This window comes from Ovis aries, chromosome 25 (assembly GCF_016772045.2).
Source record: "Ovis aries strain OAR_USU_Benz2616 breed Rambouillet chromosome 25, ARS-UI_Ramb_v3.0, whole genome shotgun sequence".
In the NCBI taxonomy this organism is placed as follows: domain Eukaryota; kingdom Metazoa; phylum Chordata; class Mammalia; order Artiodactyla; family Bovidae; genus Ovis; species Ovis aries.
Window position 1 is genome coordinate 814,373 of NC_056078.1, and position 20,943 is coordinate 835,315.

Consider the following 20,943-nt stretch of genomic DNA (forward strand, 5'->3'; position numbering starts at 1 on the left):
AAGGTGTTTTATTTCACTAAAGCCATGTCCACAGGATATATTATCATGTTTGGGTCTTTACCAGTCTCATAGTGAAGAATGGTTATCTTTGTGGTTTCATTTCAATGCTTTTTGTATACGTAATATATTCACATAATTCCAGATTCAAGTAGAGGATACAGTGAAATTCACCCTCTATTTCCCCCATCTCCTATCCCCTGCATCTAGAGCTCTTTCTTGAAGTCAGCCACTATTACCAGTTTTTTATGTACCCATCCAAAGATATTTTTATGCCCATGCAATCAAATATGTGTGTATTTTTCCTCTTTATTCAAAATAATGTTTTATATATACAGTGTTCTGCACTTTGCATTTTTCACTTAATATATTTTGGGGATCACAGAAACATAAAAACTTTTTCTAAAGACTTACTTGATCCTCAGGTGAGCTGGACCCAGAAAGAATGGGCTCAGGTATCCAGTACGGAGATGCGGCCTTGAGACAGCTGCGGTCCCCGCGCCGTGCACAGGCCCCGAGCGCGCAGGAGTGCGGCTGCTGAGGCAGTTCGGGCGCGCAGGTAGGTGCCCACATGGCAGCAGTCCTGTCGCCCTCAGACCTGTCCTGTTTCCCACCCAGAGCCCCACACGGGATTAACCGAGGAGGCTGTCGTTGCTTTTTGAAGCTGCATTATGGAAAGGAGAGGAGATTGCGTAACTAGAAGTTTATTCTCAGCAGTGGGCTACACGTTCTTCTCACGCTCACATGGAACACTCATCAAAACAGACCACATCTAGGCCATAAAACACACTTGAAGACATTTAAAAGAACAGAAGTCATTCTGTGTCCTCTCTCAGAGCACAGTGGAATAAAACTAGAAATCTATAGTTGGAAGATAACTGGGAAATCCAGAAATGTGAGTATTAAACAGCATACTTCTAAATAATAAGTGGGTCAAAGAAGAAGTCTCAAGAGAAATTTAATAGTATTTTGAACTAAATGAAAAAAATACAACTTATCAAAATTTGGGGGAGATTCAACATAAATAGTACTTAAAGTAAAATTTATAGCATTGCAGGCATATATTAGAAAAGAAGAAAGATCTAAATATAATCATATGTCTCCTCCATAAAAAGCTAGAAAAAGAAGAACAATGAAATCCAAAGTAGAAAGAAGAAAAGAAATAATAAAAATTAGATCAGGAAATCAATAGAAAAAAAATTAGTGAAAGCAAAGTTGGTTCCTTGAAAAAATACAGTAAAGTCAATGACTCTAGCCAGGCCAAAAAAAACCCAATATAAACTACTAATATCAGAAATGAAAGCAGGGACATCACTGCAGATTCTATGGACATTTAAAGGATAATAAAGGAAGACTATGAACAACTCTGTGCCCACAAATTTGATAACGTAGATGAAATAAACCAATTCTGTCAAAGATAGAATTTGCCAAAACTCAAACAAGAAGAAACAGATAATGTGAATAAGCCTATATCTATTTTAAAGAACTTGAACCAATAACTAGTAACCTTCCAAAACAGAACGTACCAGACCCAGGTGGCTCCACTGGTGAATTCTTCCAGACATTTAAAGAAGAGATTATACCAGGTCTCTGCAGTCTTGTTTACAGAACAAAAGCAGACAGAACACCTCCTAAGGCGTTCTATGAGGCCAGTATTATCTTAATCCCAAAGCCAGACAGACATTAAAAGAAAAGAAAACTACAAACTAAGTATCTCCTATAAACATAGATACAGAAATTCTCAACAAAATAGTAGATGGAATCCAGCACGGTATAAAAAGAATTACATACTTCCAAGTGGGATTTATCCCAGATATACAAGACTGGTTCAACATTCCAAAATCAATTAATGTAATCATCGCATCAACAGGGAACAAAAATCACATGATTTCATCAAGAGATGTAGAAAAATCAGTTGACAAGTTCCAATATTGCTTTGCAATGAGAACTCTCAGTAAACTAGGAATAGAGGGGAATCACCTCAACTTAGTAAAGTCTACCAAAACCTACTGCTAAAATTAGACCCAATGGTGAGAAAGGTGAAGCTTTCCTATGAATATCAGGTACAAGGCAAGACTGTGCCCTCTCAGCACTCCTTTTCAACATCAAACCAGAAGTCCTAGCTGATGCAGTAAGAAAAGGAAATCAAAGGTACACAGATTGGGAAGGAAGAAACTAACTAACATTGATGGCAGATGACATGATTATGTAGAAAATCCCAAAGAATCCACAAACTCCCACATAAGTGATTACACATTAATAGCACAGTTGCAAGACACGAGGTTAATAGGCAAGAGTCTATCCGTTTTCTGTATGCCAGCAATGAACATGTGCAGCCTGAACTGAAAAACACAATACCATGTACATCAGTGTCCCCAAAAAGGAAATACCCAGGCAGAACTCTTAACAACACCTATATGAGGAAAACCAAACTGACTCTAAAGTTCATGTGGAGAGAGACAAAAGACCCCTAATAGCCAACACAGTACTGAGAGAGAAGAACCAAACTGAAGGACTGCCACTACCCAACTTCAAAGCGCTGTACAGCTCTTGTAGTCAGGACAGTATGGTATTGGTGAAATAAGAGAGCAGTGGGACAGAACAGAGAGCCCGGAAATAGACCCGTACACTGATGTTTGACAAAGGAGCAAAGACAACACGGTGAAGCAGAAATAGTCTTTTCAACAAATGGTCCTGAGACAATTGGCCACCGTTATGCAAAAAATGAATCTGGACATCAGACCTTATACCCTTTACAAAAACTAGCTCCAAATGAGTCATAGATCTAAAGTAAAATGAAAAATCATAAAACTCATAGAACATAAAATGAGAGAAAATGTAGATGTCCTTGAGTATTTTGATGATTTTTTAGATACAACACTAAAGATACAATCCATGAAAGAAATAATTGGTAAGCTGAACTTCATGAACAGGAAAAACTTCTGCTCTACAAAAGACAGTGTCAACAGAATTAGTAGACAAGCTACACACCAGGAGAAAATGTTTACAAAAGACATATCTGATAACTGTTACTGTAAATATACAAAGAATTCTTAAAACTCAACAATAAGAAAGAAAACATACCTAATTTAAAAATGGACCAAAGACCTTAACAGATACCTTGCCAAGGAAGGTATCCAGATGGCAGTAAGTACAGGAAAAAATACTTCATAAATGAGCTGTCACTAAAGCCTATTAGAATGGCCAAAATCTAAGTCAGTGACAGCAGCAAATGCTGGTGAGGATGTAGAGCAATAGAAATTCTTGTTCATTCCTGGTAAGAGTACAAAATGGTGCAGCTTCTTTGGAAGACAGTTTGACATTTTCTTATAAACCTAAGCATCAGTTCAGTTCAGTCGCTCAGTCATGTCCGACTCTTTGCGACCCCATGAATCGCAGCACACCAGGCCTCCATGTCCATCACCAACTCCCAGGGTTCACTCAGACTCACGTCCATCGAGTCAGTGATGCCATCCAGCCATCTCATCCTCTGTTGCCCTCTTCTCCTTCCCCCAATCCCTCCCAGCATCAGAGTCTTTTCCAATGAGTCAACTCTTCGCATGAGGTGGCCAAAGTACTGGAGTTTCAGCTTTAGCATCATTCCTTCCAAAGAAATCCCAGGGCTGATCTCCTTCAGAATGGACTAGTTGGATCTCCTTGCAGTCCAAGGGACTCTCAAGAGTCTTCTCCAACACCACAGTTCAACAGCATCTATTCTTCGGCGCTCAGCCTTATTCACAGTCCAAAACTAAACATACTCTTACTATATAATCCAGCAGTCTCACTGCTTGGTATTTACACAAAGTAGTTGAAAATTCATGTCCACACAAATACCCGCACATGGATGTTTATAGCAGCATTGTTCATAATTGCCAAAACTTGCAAACAAACAGGATGTACTTCAGAAGGCAAAGGGGTTAACTATGGCCCATCCAGACCATGGAATATCATTCAGCACTGAAAAGGAATGAGCTATCAAGCCATGAAAAGACTTAGCATATAAGTTCAATGCATATAACTAAATGAAAGAAGAACCTTCAACGCAGGTAACTAAGTAAAAGAAGCCTCCAGGCTACATGCTACCTGATTGTGGCACTCTGAAAAAGGCAAAACTATGGAGACAGTGAAAAGACTGGGGATGAGAGGGAGGAATATATGTCTGCGTATATTTGACCAAACCCATAGAACCTATGAGCGTGAACTGCGGTTTAACTGTGGGTTTGGGGTGATTATTATGTGTCAGCGTGGGTTCATCCCGTCTAACAAGGTGCCAGCGGGCGGGATGTTGGTAATGGAGGAGGCTGTATATGTGTGAGGGTCGGGGGTGTTTGGGAACTGGGTATAGCTGTTTCCTCCTCAGTTTTACTGGGAACCTAAAACTGCACTAAAAAAAAATTAAATCTTAAGAAAAAAACCTAAAGCCACCACTGAAACAACACAACAAAGGGTTTTGGCAAATTTAAATCAACATGGGAATTAAAATGGAATAAACACATAATTAATCTAAATAATCTGAAAGAAGACAGAAAAAGAAGGAAAAAGGACATAGAACAAATGGGGAAAATATGGAACAAAATGCTAGCGTCAACCTTCCCAATTAAAAAAAAATTAGATATTCTGCTTGAAATAATTTGTAGGAAATCTTTATGCTCTTGCTCAGAAAGAAAGGAAAGTTGATGGGAATGATTGGGTTACAGACTCTCCTGCCTTCATGTCAGTGATGAGTCTTTCTTGGGTTAGTTGAAGTCTAATCAAATGTGCCTCTAGCTAAGGCTGGTTTATAAAATTTGCAAGTTGAGATTTTAACTTTCTAAAGCCTCCTCTTTTTTATGTGTAGTCAACATTATCTAATAGGCATAAGTAAGCTTAAATAAAAGTTGGAAGCGTTCACTGGTTCCCTTTGTGACTTTAAGCTATGTTTGGACATTTGTAATTATGCATATTTCTAAATCATTCTTAATATTTTTTAGGTATTCATACAGTGGTATTTGGGACACAATTATTGAAGCTTGAAGAAGAAGGTTTTTTTTTTTAACCACCGTCTTTTTCTACTTTATATGGAAGTAGATCTTTGTGCAGAAAAAATAATAATAATAATAATAATTTGGTATATTATGCAAGCTAGTAGATGTGGCACAGCAAACTGTATAATAAATCCAGTTCAATGGACAAGACCGTTAAATGTATACACGTATGTAAAAGTGTTCTGTCCCATATCCGCCCTTTCACCCTGGTTTGGATCCTGGCTGGGTACTGTACGTATGCTTGTCCAGTGCATCTCCACAGCATGGTATCTGACATATGGTATGATAGACCACTGCACTAAATGCAGTCTAATACTTCATTTTTTTTAATCGTCTGAACTAAAATCTGTTCATTGTGAGGTGTGCTTTGATCATTATGTCGGTTATATTGCACGGTTGGTTATGTTTGTGACCTGATATTCAGAGATTCTGGCATTGATGGCTGATGCAGTACTTATCACAGTCCACAAGGTGTTACGTGAGCCACACTGGAAATACTAGATCAGAATTTACTCACATACTGAAATAAAGTGGTAAATGAAATTTTCTCATGAACTGTCTAGCACTCTGATTTTAAAGCATCTTCATCAGCTCAGTTCAGGAAGGAGAGCCAAGCACCCGATGTGTTTCAGGCACTAAGGATGCTGGTACCTTTCACCAAACTTCCTAGGCAACAGATGCAGCTCTCAGCATTGGTCAGTGCAATAGCTGAACCAGGGCTGTTTTCCTGGTCCCAGTTTGCTGATCATCTGGTCTTCCTGTTAGAAAACTCATTTTTGCTACTGTGCTTTTTCTGGGATTAAGTATTACAGCATCACTGCCTTCTTTTTAGTGTTTTATTGTTTTGCGTTCATTTTAAGGACACCCACTAAAGTTAATATTAAAGGGACACCTCTAAGAAATTTCTGTACACTTTTGCTAAATACTTAAATGCCTTACAACAGATATCAAGTTGACATGTTTTTTAATTGACATGAGTTAATGTATATTGTATTACAAAGACTTGTTTTAATATTTTAAAATGTTTATGCAAAAATATAGAACTTTTCTTTAAAGCTAAAATACAGTACTATTTAAAACTGAAAGGTTTAAATAGCATTCTTCACCTTACATGTGTTCTTCCACTGTGACTTTTAGCTCAAAGTGGTAAATTTGATTACTTTTAAGTTAGATGCTGCCTACTGCTTTTGTTTTGTTTTAATCAATAGAGCACAGCAGCACTACAAACTCTGGAAGCGACTTGGATAAAAATATCAAGATGTAACTGTTTTAGATATTTTAATTTTGCTTCTTTATATCTTGAATATTTGATTTTGAAAAGTCAAAATATGAAGCAAATTCTCAGACTGATCTGCTTCTTGGACCTCACTGGAAGAATGTTTCATTCAGTGTCTTGTTAACAGTGGGTTTGCAAGCTGCTCATTTTTGAACAGCTTTTTGCATGGGTAGGAGCATGTCTGTTTGACTACATCAGTTTATGCAAAAGCAAAATTTTTTAAAAATAAGGTAAATGTTGGTTTAAAAGTGAGCCTGTTAATTTAAACCCCAGGTATTGCATATAATTCCACATTTCTTGACCAATAAAATTTGCTGGAGAACCAAACCATGGTGGTTCGTAATAAAGGCCTTTAGGAAAAAATGAAGAGGAGAGAAGATGTGGTATATGGTCCCTGGAGTGTTTTCTACCGCCAGCCAATCCTCTGATTCTTCTGACACCAGATGGGTTCTGTTCTGACATTGTCTACCTGGAAATGGCATCAGATCACACAAGCTAAAGCCTGTGTCAACACCCACCACCACCCAAACCGACACATTCTAAGCGCCAGTCACAGGTCCAGGGTGTCACTTGTGCTTCCCACCAGCCAGCCCTAAACCTGAGGTTCCTATGACCCGCTCCTTGGGTTTAATTAATTTCTAGAGCAGCTCATAGAACTGAAAGTTTCCTTATGAGATTATACTGTGTGCTAAGTCGCTTCAGTCGTGTCTGACTCTTTGCGACCCTATGGACTATAGCCCACCAGGCTCCTCTGTCCATGGGATTCTTCAGGCAAGAATACTGGAATGGGTTGCCATGCCCTCCTCCAGGGGATCTTCCCAACCCAGAGATCAATCCCGTGGCTTCTGCATTTCAGGCGGATTCTTTACCGCTAAGCCCACCGGGGAAGCCCATGAGATTACTGGTCTGTTACAAAAGCTACATGTGAACAGCAGATGAGGAGGCACATAGGGCCAGGCCTGGAAGGGTCCCGAGCACAAGGGCTTCTGTCCCATGGAGTTTGGGGTGCCCCACCCTCCTGGCTCATGGCTGTTTTCCCGTTCACCAAACAAGAGGCTTCTCAAGTCTTGTTTAAGTTTTTACTAGGTCTTAATCTCTAGCACCCCCTTCTCTGAGGTCAGGGGTGGAGCCAAAACTTCCTTAGATCTTTCTTGTAACCAGCTGCACCCTGAACCTCTCTAGGGTGACCCTGAAGTCATTTCATCAGCATAAACTCTGCTCAAAAGGAACCCCTAAAACTCAGGAAATTCTTAGTCTTTTAGGAGCTTTGTGTCAGGAACCAGAAATAAAGACCAAATATATCTAATAGTGAATGTTATTAAATGTGTACATTTCCCACAATTTGTTAAGTTTGCAGGATGTCCTTAATTTACATTTCTAGAAAAGCATTTTCTCAGTTTTCCTAGAAGATTCTACACTCCATTTAGACTTGAGATTTTAATTTATTTTTTCACAGTCTAGCATCTAAGTGAAAATGAAAACATTACAAATTGGGATACTGTAATGGTTTTATTGAAAAATAATAAGAGTTCTTGAAATCTTAAGAACATTGATTCCTAGCAGATCAATATTATTCAGAATGAAGAAAATGCTAAGATTAGTCATCTAAATGATTCGCATTTCATACTGTGACACAGTAGATGGTGCTTTATTTTCTGTCACATTTGTCCTATTTTTTTGCTTTTTTTTCCAGAGGGGAAAGTTAGTCTTTAAAACAGCAGTGAATTTTGAATAATTTTTTGTACTAGTTATAAAGTGATTTTATTAATCAATTGAAAACAGTCCAAGTTTGTCCCAGTTGTTGCTTGGTTGTTTCCTGATTATGTTTACTTCTTTAAGGAGTTGTTTTTAGAAATTTTTAGAGGGACTTATTTGAGAGCACTCAACTTGCCAGATTCAGTAAGAAGAAATAAGTTGTCGGCCATCTCCCCTTAATGTTAGAAACTAACTGCCAGAAAATAATGTGATCAGGGAGTCTTTACTTTCTTTTAAAATAGAATTTATGTTGTTTTCCTTTTTTTTTTTTTTATTAAATTTTGAGGGTTTTTGAACATACACAAGTATGGAGAAAATAGCATATAGAACCGCTACATCAGCTGTTTTCCACAGCTGTCTATTCATTATGCCAGTCTTGCTCTATCTACCTTTGCCCCACTTGTTTACACTGTAGTATCTGCAAACATCCAAAGCCTCTGTCATTTCACCCAAAAATAGTTCAGCATACATCTCAACAAGAATATATATTTAAAATTTGTTATTGTCAACATACCATTGGGAGCTTCAGAAGAGATACTATTACAAGCCAAGAATGGTTATGGTTTTTCTCTTGGAATTATATAAAGTTGTTTTCTGGATGTATTGAAGAAGCAAGATACACATCCTTTATCCAGTATCACTAGAGGTGACTTCCCAGCATGTGGCTAATTGTACTGGAAGTTCTGTCTCCGAGCCCAGAGGACAATGTGCCTGCAGGAGGGACACAGGGCAGCCAACCTGCCACTCACAGCTGGTGCAGCCTCAGAAGCGGGAGCCCTGGTCATGCTGGTTGTGAAGACATTCAGTATCACCCCTGCTACGGTAGTAATGCAAGGCCCTCTGAATTAATTCTTCTCAGTGTGTCCACATGAGGGAATGCACTGAACTTGATGTACATATCTATGGAACTTCACACTAACCGAGTATGATGTGGTTGAGTCCGCAGGAATGCCAGCCTGCTCCTTCATACTCAAGGATGGATGTTGTCCTTCACCTGTGGGAACTGGATGAAAAGCAGATAGCCTGTGCTCTGACGGCTCCCTTCTCTAATTTCTTGATGTCATGTGTAAATTTCATTTTAAAGGAAAACTAGCATTTTAAGAAAAATTTTAAGAAAAAATGCTTAATTTCTGAAAATGTCACATTCCAAAATGCCATAGAAATAATTGGATTCATTAAATATTTGTGGGCCAGCTAACTCTGTATGAGAGTCAAACTGCTGATTTATGTATGTTGGGTGGGAGCCCTCAAATCATTTTACGCTGATTAGGAAGTTTTGTGATGTAATTATTTCTGGGTAAGTCTACAGCATCAGAAAAGTCATCCTGTTGGTTTCTGTGGTCATAAACATTGGTCATATGCCCTCATGCCGTGCCTGTTTCCTGGGGAAAATGGTGCTCTTAGAGGACACTCGTGTTTGTCTGAATGCCCCTGATTTCTCCTCACCTCTGTGCCTTTGTATGGACTGTGTTGTTATCCTCACCTACGCTGCACCCCACTGTTTGTCCAGGCCTTTCAGGCTGAAGCCCCCTTGTCCTGACAGGTGCAGTTGGGAGCTGTCCCCAGCCCTGACCCCTGACACATGCAGACACACGCTGCTTCAGTATGTTTCTGTCCTGGCCTTTCTTTTGCTGTTGGTCACATTGATCCACGTATTGTCTTTGTCTTCACTGCTGGGCTGAGATGTCCTTTGAAAAGGGTGCCTTCTGTGTGCCCAGGGCCTGGCACATAGAAGGGACTGAAGTGCTTTTGAAAAGAACACGTGATCGGAGTTGGGTTTGTTCCCAAGTCCTTCTAAAGGACATGGACATCAAGCCTATCCACTGCAAGGTACCTGTTTTACAAAGTCCCCTAAAAAGTGGCCATATGATCCTGCTTGGTCCCTTCCTTTCTGGGAGGGAGCCTCATAACTCCTAGAGCTCATTTTCAATTGACATCACCGAGATGGTGAAGTAGGAGGCCCCAGCCGCCAGCCGCCCACCCACCTGCCCAAAGACCAACAATTAGCTATCTGCAAAGATATACAGCTCTGAGCGAGCTCAGGAGTCTACCTAAGAAAACTGAGCAACTCAGTGGGACAAAAACCTGAGAATAAACACACAGAGATGGGAGGAAAAAGAGCTTCATTGTGTCTGCAATCTCCCATCCCCTAGGCAGGCTCTGCTCAGCACCAAGAGAAACCTCCCAGACTAGGGAGAGTTGCCCGCCCCAGGAAAGGGCATGGGCGTGACCAGCTTCCCCAGCCTTTTGGGGCATCAAACAAAGGACCTGTTGAGTTTATCCCACTCAGAGACCGGCAAAGCTGAGACACAGAACAAGTGTCAGCCCTGCAGCTGTTAAAACCATGGGTCCTAGTGGTTAAAACCACAGTCCCCTGCAGCTTTCGACAGTTACCACCCCATGGGAATTCCGATCCCCAACCATACGCTGCCTGCTCCCCGCCCTCCCCTGGCCCCACTGGAGCCCAGTATCTGGACTGGCAACCTACCCGGACCTCTGAAGCTCCGCAGGTGCAAGACGCCAGCCTAGGCCCCTGAGGCTGGCCCATACTGCCAGGTGTAAACTTGTGGGCAGCCCCTTCCAGCTGTGTGCCTGCACACGCCCAGGCTGATCCCCATCGCCAGCTTCCACTGCTGTGTACATGCCTGTGGGAAGACACTGCGGCTCTGGGAAAGCACACCACCTGTCTGATGGGCCCACACCTGGCCCAGACCCTTGGTACCTGCTCCGTTCCCCACCACTCTGTGCGTGTCTACAACCAGCCCCTGCCATCACACATGCCCCTGCAGCGGGCCTCCCCAGCCAGATGTGTGCCTGCCTCAAGCTCCAGGTCTCGATGCTTCCTGCCCTGATCAGCAGGCCTCCCCAGCCAGATGTGTGCCTGCCTCAAGCTCCAGGTCTCGATGCTTCCTGCCCTGATCAGCAGGCCTCCCCAGCCAGATGTGTGCCTGCCTCAAGCTCCAGGTCTCGATGCTTCCTGCCCTGATCAGCAGGCCTCCCCAGCCAGATGTGTGCCTGCCTCAAGCTCCAGGTCTCGATGCTTCCTGCCCTGATCAGCAGGCCTCCCCAGCCAGATGTGTGCGTGCCTCAAGCTCCAGGTCTCGATGCTTCCTGCCCTGATCAGCAGGCCTCCCCAGCCAGATGTGTGCCTGCCTCAAGCTCCAGGTCTCGATGCTTCCTGCCCTGATCAGCAGGCCTCCCCAGCCAGATGTGTGCGTGCCTCAAGCTCCAGGTCTCGATGCTTCCTGCCCTGATCAGCAGGCCTCCCCAGCCAGATGTGTGCGTGCCTCAAGCTCCAGGTCTCGATGCTTCCTGCCCTGATCAGCAGGCCTCCCCAGCCAGATGTGTGCGTGCCTCAAGCTCCAGGTCTCGATGCTTCCTGCCCTGATCAGCAGGCCTCCCCAGCCAGATGTGTGCGTGCCTCAAGCTCCAGGTCATTGTTGCTTCCTGCCCTGATCAGCAGGCCTCCCCAGCCAGATGTGTGCATGCCTCAAGCTCCAGGTCATTGTTGCTTCCGGGCCTGATCCCTAGATGCTGAACCTGGAGGTGCCACTGGGGAACCCACCAGCCCTTGCAGACACTGCAGACCCCCGACAGTGCTTGTCAGGAACTACACAATGGATGCTGTGACCCTCAGTGACCTGAGTCAATGACAGTGTCCCTCCCACCCAGACACACACCTGCATGTGCCACCCTGTGCCACTGGGCCTGGGTCACAGCGTGTTCCATCACATCCCCAACCGAAGGTGAAAGTCTTATACCAAAGGCAGCTCATAAAGTTCGGATGAGGTAACTGCATACACACCTATATGCAAGACTTAAGGGATCACAGAATCGGGGAATCATGAGACCACCAAAGGAACATGGTAAACTTCCAGCAACCCTCCCTAAAGAAGTGGAGATACATGAGTTGCCCAACAAAGAATTCAAAATAATTGTTCTAAAAATGCTCAGAGAGCTACAGGAGAACATAGATAAAACAATTAACAAAATCATGAAAGCAAGAACAAAATGAGAAGTTTAATAGAAAAATATAAAGACGAACCAAATTTTGGAGCTGAAGAGCACAATGACTGAACTGAAGAAGTTAATACAGAGCTTCAACAACAGACCAGATCAAGCAGAAGAAAGAATCAATGAGCTTGAAAACAGAGCATTTGAAATTATCCAGAGAAGGGGGTGGGGGAAGAATGAAGAGAAATGAAAAGCTTACAGGACTTCTGAGACACCATTAAGAAACAGTCTGCACATCAGTGGAGCCCCAGGAGAAGAGGGGGAGGAAGGGCAGGAAGCTTGTTTAAATAAATGATAGACTGAGAACTTCCCAAACCTGGGTAGGCATTTGGACATCCAAGTTTCAGTCCAAAACACTCTTCTCCAAGACACGTTTTTAACAAAACTGTCTAAAACCATAACTCCCAGAGCAGCCTCTTCATTTGTGACTGTTGGCTTCAGTGCAGTTATCCAGTTGTTTTACATTTTAGGTGAAGAGCCTTACTGTTGCAGGTTTTGTTGTTTGGATCAGTATTTCTTGGAAACGCTATCTGTACACTCTTAGTTGGCCTATTGTTACATGACAGTACAGCCTGTGGGCAAGCAGTTGTCCAGGATGCTGTGTTGTCTGTCTGCACTGACCAGTACATGAGGTTGTGAGGAGCAGCTGAGGATGTGATTGTCGATAAATGTCTGCTTTCAGGCCTAGACCTGCTCAGCTATCCAAGACTTGCAGGATGCGTCATAATAAATGGTTGGGGTGAAACGTGTGAAATCGCTCAATTCTGTAAACACACACTCTGTTACAGTTGACAAGTCCTTGTGTTGAAGCAGAAGCTGTGGCTATAGAAACTAACTGCTGCCTTTTCAAAGCAGTAGTAGACGAGTGGCAGATAACAGTTTCCCTACTCTGATTTTAAGATGAAATGATTTCACCTGAAGCTTTTAAATTTGTTTTTCTATTTAGGTGGTTTATGCCTGTTTTTAGCTGATTTTTCAAATGTTCATGCTACCTGAACGGTGAGAACTCTATTTTTGCACTTGGTGAAATTCAGTACCCAAGCGCTGCTTTGGTTGTTCACTGTATCTCTGATCAAGGTACAGGATTTCGTGCCCACTTTTCTTCCTTAAAACACACACACACACACACACACACACACACACACACACAGTTTATCAAGAAATTATGGAGAATTTTTAGTTTAACACTCATTTTTAATATTGTCATTTGAAATGTCTGTAACTGAGACCTAAAGGGGCATAGCATTTTTTTACAATTTAAAAGTGTTCTCAGATGTAACATCTGATTGAACCTTCAAAACAGCCCTTTGCAGTGGCACAGAACAGAAGTAGGCCCACTTCACAGCCCAGGTGCCTGAGATGTGGAGGCAGGGGCCACCACCCCCAGGAAGTGGACGGCAGGTCCAGGGGAAGCCCTGTGCTTCCACCATGCAGCACCATCAGACAGAACACTGGGTTTTCTGTTGACTGGAATCTTTTTTTTTCCCCTTCAAAATTGATGGCAATTTCAAACACACACGTTTATTGGAATTTCAAGAACTGTAAAGCATTCTTTTTTATATAATTAATTTTATTTGTTTTAATTGGAGGATAATTACAATATTGTGATGGTTTTTGCCATACATCAGCATGATACATCAGGTATACATGTGTCGCCCCCCATCCTGAACCCCTCTCCCACATCCCTCCCCACCCTAACTGGTACAAGTATTTTCCATGTTTAAAATACCTTTAGTGCTAAACCGTTCGAGGTGGGAAACAAGTTGACTTCATCACTGTGAAGCCGTACTTTAAAAAAGAGAAAATTGCAAGTTTGATAACTTGTTTTATTGTCCTTGCCTTCAACACATTGAAAATATTATCAATTGAAAATGCATGACTGAAAATGCATGCCAGCTGGTTTTCAGAATGCTTGTCACAGTATTCTTGTGTTTTGTGGTGAAAGCTGTATCCGAGTTGCTGTGGGTCAGATGTTACTCTGTAAAGGTGAGACCCTGCCTGGGGGCCTGTGCTCTGGCCGTGGCCCTCCTGGCCTGGGGGGTGCCTCTGCCTCACACCCATTCCCACTACGTGTACTGTGTGTGGTTACCGTGGCAACACTCGTGCCATCTGCCAATAAAGTCCTGACCCCAGCTGGCCCTCATCTGTGCTGCTTCTCTTCTCTGCTTATCTAACTTGGTCCTTGAGCAAGAATAGAAGAAAAGTGTCTTTACGCACTTATTTTTACTTGATTTGTAACTATCTAATTATTCTACTCTGGCCTTCCTTTTCTAATTTCCGAGAGTAATGTTGGCTTTAAACACTGGTGGGTGGCTTCAGACTTTTACTCAATTCAGTTACATTTTGGGATCCATGTATCGGCCTCAACTTTAGGCCAAGTCTGCTGTCTGTCCTCAGGGATGTCCCAGTGGATGGTGTCTCACTCATTGTCAGAGCTGTTCTCATGGGGTGACCTCACACCAGCAGAGTGCTTCACTGGGTGTGGGTACAAGTCTAGCTCATAGAAAAGCATCATTGAAGGCACAGCCAGCAGTGTTGGGAGGGAACCATCCGCGAGGGACCAGGTGTAGTGCCCAGCATGGGGCCCCAGCAAGGTGGGCTGTTGAAGGGGGCTCTTGGCAGGAAGCAGGTATTTGGTCCCGACCCCTAAGGTTCCTCTCAAGGGGCAGAAGCATAGAGACAGAAGAATCTCCCTCTGCCCCCATTCTTGTGAAATCCTCAAAGATCTCAGGCCCCAGTCAACACCTAGGTTGTAAAACCAGTAAAGGATGGGTTAACAGCGATGATAGTTGTCACAAGTACTTGTGTGCTTAGTTGCTCAATTGTGTCTGACTCTTGACAACCCCACAGACTGTACCCCACCAGGCTCCTCTGTCCATGGGGTTCTCCAGGCAAGAACATGAGTGGGTTGCCATTCTCTCTCCAGGGAATCTTCCTGACCCTGGGATTGAACCTGGGACCGCTGCACTGCAGGTGGATTCTGTACCATCTGAGCCACCAGGAATGCCTAGTTGTCACAAATAGTCACTGTTAACTAGTTCGATCCATCTCTCACAGTCAATATGGCCAATGTTTTGGCTTTAAATCGAAGCCACATTCACAGCAAGATCCTAGGCCACGGGCATAGTATCCCCTGCCCACAGGCCACCGGGCTCCCTGCACCAGTGCGGACGTGGGCAGAGGGCATCTGCTGGACCTTCCTGATGCTGAAGACACCCCTCACTTCCCTTTCTTCACTGTACCCCCTACAGGCAGCTCCTGATGGTGGGAGAGGAGTAGCATGTGAATGCGCCCCCTTCTGCTTGGGAGGCTGCACTGTCATCAGCTCCCTGGGCCAGGGCATCTGCCTGCGTGTGGATGTGGGGGAAGCCTGGGAGTGGCGTGGCCAAAGATGTGCTCACCTTTAAGGCCCATAAAGCCGAACTGCCCTCCAGACAGCTTATGCCAATTTACCCTCCCACTAACAGTGCGGGAGTGCTGTGCTGTGCTTAGTCGCTCAGTCGTGTCCAGCTCCTTGTGACCCCGTGGACTGCAGCCCACCAGACTCCTCTGTCCATGGGGATTCTGCAGGCAAGAATGCTCGAGTACGTTGCCATGTCCTCTGGGGGATCTTCCGACCTAGGGATCAAACCCAGATCTCCTGCATTGCAGACAAATTCTTTACCTTCTGAACCACCAGGGAAGCCCAGGAATACTGAAGTGGGTAGCCTATCCCTTCTTCAGGGTATCTTCCTGACCCAGGAATTGAACCAGGGTAGGCAGATTCTTTACCAGCAGAGTTACCAGGGAAGCCCAACAGTGCAGGAGACCCAAACTTAAATCCATGCTTTTTTCCCAAAAAAACCACAGGTTTTTTTTTTTTTCAATTAAGGTTTACATTTTGTCTTTATTAAATTTTAACCTTTGGCGGTCATGAAGAAGGTATTGTTTAACCTGTAAACAGCAGTCACAGGCTAGGAATGCTGCTGTCATGAAGTGGACACCGCAGCTGTTCCTGGGAAGTCAGTCCTGCTGTCAAGGAAGGTGGAGCAGAGTTTTTGTGTCCAGAAGGGAGCGCTTGAAAAACCAGCAGCCTGGCTTACCTAAGCAAGCCCTGGGTCTTCTGAAAAATGTGATAAGCTTCTATTGTTAGTGTAATCAAGTTAAAATTTTATTCCTAGGAAAGGTCAGTCTGCTGCTGCTGCTGCTAAGTCGCTTCAGTCGTGTCCGACTCTGTGCGACCCCATAGATGGCAGCCCACCAGGCTCCCCCATCCCTGGGATTCTCCAGGTAAGAACACTGGAGTGGGGTGCCATTGAAGGTTAGTCTGTTTGGTGTAAATTCAGGACTTACACCTCACTGTCCAGCAATCTCCATGTTTGAATATGGTAAAGAATCTGCCTGCCAGTGCAGGAAATGCGGGTTTGGTCCCTGGACCAGGGAGGTCCCCCGGAGAAGGAAATGGCAACCTCGTCCAGTATTCTTGCCTGGGAAATCCCATGGGCAGAGGAACCTGGTGGGCTACAGTCCCTGATGTTGCAAAAGAGCCGGACACAACTTAGAGACTATACAACAACAGATGTTCAAGGTATGCTCCCAACCGGTTCAGGCCCAGGAGAGGAGGCTGTGGTCCTTGGCCCTACAAGCCCCCAGCTGTGGATATGGGGGCCAGCCTGGCTTAACCATCACAAGCTTAGTTTTCACAGGGATACACATTTTCAAAGAGTGGGTATCTAGTTTTTGCGTTTTTCTGTTTTCTATAGGAGTTTTTTTTTGTTTGTTTTGATGCTAATGCATTCTTATGTGTCAAAAGTCAAAGCAGTGTGGAAAGTCACCCTGGGGCCTGCTTGCCTCCCCCTGGCTCGCTCCCTTCCCCTAACCTCATAGTAACCACTGGCTAGTGTGTGTATCCCTCCAGAGTTGCTTGACATGGATACAGATGTCATTACTGCTTCCTTTCTTAAACAAAAAGCAACATGTTATACACATTGTCTTTTTCCATACACATTGTATCTTGGAGTGAGCTTTCTCCTTACTGAAGGCTGCAGAATGTTCCACTGTGTTGATATGCCATGTTTTCTGTAACCAGCTCCTTACTGATAAACAACTGGGTTGTTTCCAGTTCTCTGGTTCTCATGAGGTACTTCCAAAATATATGATTAGTGACAGCATCATCAATTTCTATCTTCATTGACATTCAGTAGAAAAGTAACATCATTCCTCCTAGTTCAACCTCTTCTTATGCAGAGGCAAGAAAAATTTACAAAATCAGATGGAAGGGGGAAAAGAAATCTAGCAAGAAATATGAAAGATTTTTTCAATAAAAACTTTATTAAATAAATACATAAAGACCAAACTTAAAAGGAGACACATTCTATTTGGGAATACAAAGACTCACTACTATTATAAAGATGTCAATCGCCTCAAAATTAATAAATTCAATATAGCTTAATGAAATTGCCAAATGGAATGTTAAAATAGAAACCGACACGCTCATTCAGAAGTTCATATAGGAAAGAAAATAACCAAAGAAAGTAAAGAACAAGGTAGGGGTGGGGAGACTTGCCATCAGTTCAGTTCAGTCACTCAGTTGGGTCCAACTCTTTGCAACCCCATGAACCGCAGCACACCAGGCCTCCTGTCCATCACCAACTCCCGGAGTCTACCCAAACCCATGTCCATTGAGTCGGTGATGCCATCCAACCATCTCAGCCTTTGTCGTCCCCTTCTCCTCCTGCCCTCAATCTTTCCCAGTATCAGGGTCTTTTCAACTGAGTCAGCTCTTCGCATCAGGTGGCCAAAGTATTGCAGTTTCAGCTTCAACATCAGTCCTTCCAGTGAACACCTAGGACTGATCTCCTTTAGGATGGACTGGTTGGCTCTCCTTGCAGTCCAAGGGACTCTCAAGAGTCTTCTGCAACACCACAGTTCAAAAGCATCAATTCTTCTGCACTCAGCTTTCTTTACAGTCCAACTCTCATGTCCATACATGACCACTGGAAAAACCATAGCCTTGACTAGATGGACTTTTGTTGGCAAAGTAATATCTCTGCTTTTTAATTTGATATCTAGGTTGGTCACAACTTTCCTTCCAAGGAGTAAGCATATTTTAATTTCATGGCTGCAATCACCATCTGCAGTGACTTTGGAGCCCAGAAAAATAAAGTCAGCCACTGTTTCCACTGTTTCCTCATCTATTTCCCATGAAGTGATGGGACCGGATGCCATGATCTTCGTTTTCTGAATGTTGAGCGTTAAGCCAACTTTTTCCCTCTCCTCTTTCACTTTCATCAAGAGGCTCTTTAGTTCTTCACTTTCTGCCATAAGGGTGGTGTCATCTGCATATCTGAGGTTATTGATATTTCTTCCGGCAGTCTTGATTCCAGCTTGTGTTTCTTCCAGCCCAGTGTTTCTCATAATGTACTCTGTATATAAGTTAAATAAGCAGGGTGACAGTATACAGCCTTGACGTACTCCTTTTCCTATTTGGAACCAGTGCGTTGTTTCATGTCTAGTTCTAACTGTTGCTTCCTGACCTGCATACAGGTTTCTCAAGAGGCAAGTCGGGTAGTCTGGTATTCCCATCTCTTTCAGAATTTTCTAGTTTATTGTGATCCACACAGTCAAAGGCTTTGGCATAGTCAATAAAGCAGAAATAGATGTTTTTCTGGAACTCTCTTGCTTTTTCAATGATCCAGCAGATGTTGGCAATTTGATCTCTGGTTCCTCTGCCTTTTCTAAAACCAGCTTGAACATCTGGAAGTTCACAGTTCATGTATTACTGAAGCCTGGCTTGGAGAAATTTAAGAATCTTGGGTAAGAGAAACCCAAGTAAGATGGTAGGCACTGAGAGAGAGCATCAGAGGGCAGACAGACTGAAACCACAATCACAGACAACTAGCCAATCTGATCACACGGACCACAGCCTTAACAATGAAACTAAGCCATGCTGTGTAGGGCCACCCAAGACGGACAGGTGATGGTGGAGAGGTCTGACACAATGTGGTCCACTGGAGAAGGGAATGACAAACCACTTCAGTATTCTTGCCTTGAGAACCCCATGAACAGTATAAAAAGGCAAAAAGATAGGACACTGAAAGATGAACTCCCCAGGTCGGTAGGTGCCCAATATGCTACTGGAGATCAGTGGAGAAATAACTCCAGGAAGAATGAAGGGATGGACCCAAAGCAAAAACAACACCCAGTTGTGGATGGGACTGGTGATAGAAGCAAGGTTCAATGCTGTAAAGAGCAGTACTGCATAGGAACCTGGAATGTAGGGTCCATGAATCAAGGCAAACTGGAAGTGGTCAAACAGGAGATGACAAGAGTAAACATCGACATTCTAGGAATCAGCGAACTAAGATGGACTGGAATGGGTGAATTTAACTCAGATGACCATTATATCTACTACTGTGGGCAGGAATCCCTTAGAAGAAATGGAGTAGCCATCACTGTCAACAAAAGAGTCTGAAATGCAGTACTTGGATGCAATCTCAAAAACAACAGAATGTTCTCTGTTTGTTTCCAAGGCAAACCATTCAATATCACAGTAATCCAAGTCTATACCCCAACCAGTAATGCTGAAGAAACTGAAGTTGAACGCTTCTATGAAGACCTACAAGACCCTCTAGAACTAACACCCAAAAATGGTGTCCTTTTCATTATAGGAGACTGCAATGCAAAAGTAGGAAGTCAAGAAACACCTGGAGTAACAGGCAAATTTGGCCTTGGAATGCAGAATGAAGCAGGGCAAAGGCTAATAGAGATCTGCCAAGAGAAGGCACTGGTCAGAGCAAACACCCTCTTCCAACAACACAAGAGAAGACTCTACACATGGACATCACTAGATGGTTGACACTGAAATCAGACTGATTATATTCTTTGCAGCCAAAAATGGGGAAGCTCTATACAGTCAGCAAAAACAAGACTGGGAGCTGACTGTGGCTCGGATCATGAACTCCTTATTGCCAAATTCAGACTCAAATTGAAGAAACTGGAGAAAAACCACTAGACCATTCAGCCTTGACCTAAATCAAATCCCTTATGACTATACAGTGGAAGTTACAAATAGACTTAAGGGACTAGATCTGATAGACAGAGTGCCTGATGAACTATGGACAGAGATTCGTGACAGTGTACAGGAGACAGGAATCAAGACCATCCCCAAGAAAAAGACTTGCCATACCAAATACTAAAATGCACTGTAAAATTAAAACCTTTGAGCTCAGGGTTAGATCCATAGAGGAGCGGCATCTAGACCCTTTCCCTTGTATCTGTTGCAGCTTATGAAGATGTATGATGTGACATTTTAAATCAGTAAGGGCTTTTTCACTGTACGGTGTTAAGTCCTTTTTCTACCCATTTAATTCAATTTTTTCTAAAAAAAGGATCTCAAATTCATATTCACCAAAAATTAATTTAGTTGGATTAAAGGTCTAAAAGCAAAAGGTGAGTTGTCTTTTTTTTTTTTTTTTTTAAGGCACTGGAAGAACATACAGAATTTTTATTATGACCAAAGTGTGAATCTTTCTGTAGGTGACACTACATACCTCATCTGTAAAGAAAGTGTTTGAGGTTTGAGATTAGTATTTCCTATACAACAAACAGAAGCAAAGGAGATTAAGAAGAGGTGGCAAGAGTACATAGAAGAACTGTATTTTAAAAATCTTAATGACCTGGATAACCACAATGGTGTGGTCACTTACCTAGAGTCAGCCATCTTGGAGTCTGAAATAAAGTGGGCCTTAGAAAGCATCACTAGGAACAAAGCTAGTGTAGATAGAATTCCAGCTGAGCTGTTTCAAATCCCAAAAGATGCTGCTGCTAAAGTGCTGCACTCATTATGCCAGCAAATCTGGAAAACACAGCAGTGGCCACAGGACTGGAAAAGGTCAG

General features: G+C 43.1%; 1 protein-coding gene across 3 annotated transcripts in view; it reads left to right on the top strand.

Moving 5' to 3' along the window:
* The window catches only part of RAB4A (RAB4A, member RAS oncogene family), a 50,427-nt gene extending 36,223 nt beyond the window's left edge, over positions 1–14,204 (top strand). For 2 of the 3 annotated variants that reach the window (XM_027962123.3, XM_042240728.2), the window contains 2 exons: positions 423–556; positions 4,968–14,204. In XM_027962123.3, coding sequence (XP_027817924.1) covers positions 423–538 — 116 coding nt within the window. In that variant the 3' untranslated portion in view covers positions 539–556; positions 4,968–14,204. 3 annotated transcript variants of the gene reach the window in all.
* The last annotated feature ends 6,739 nt before the right edge of the window (positions 14,205–20,943 follow it).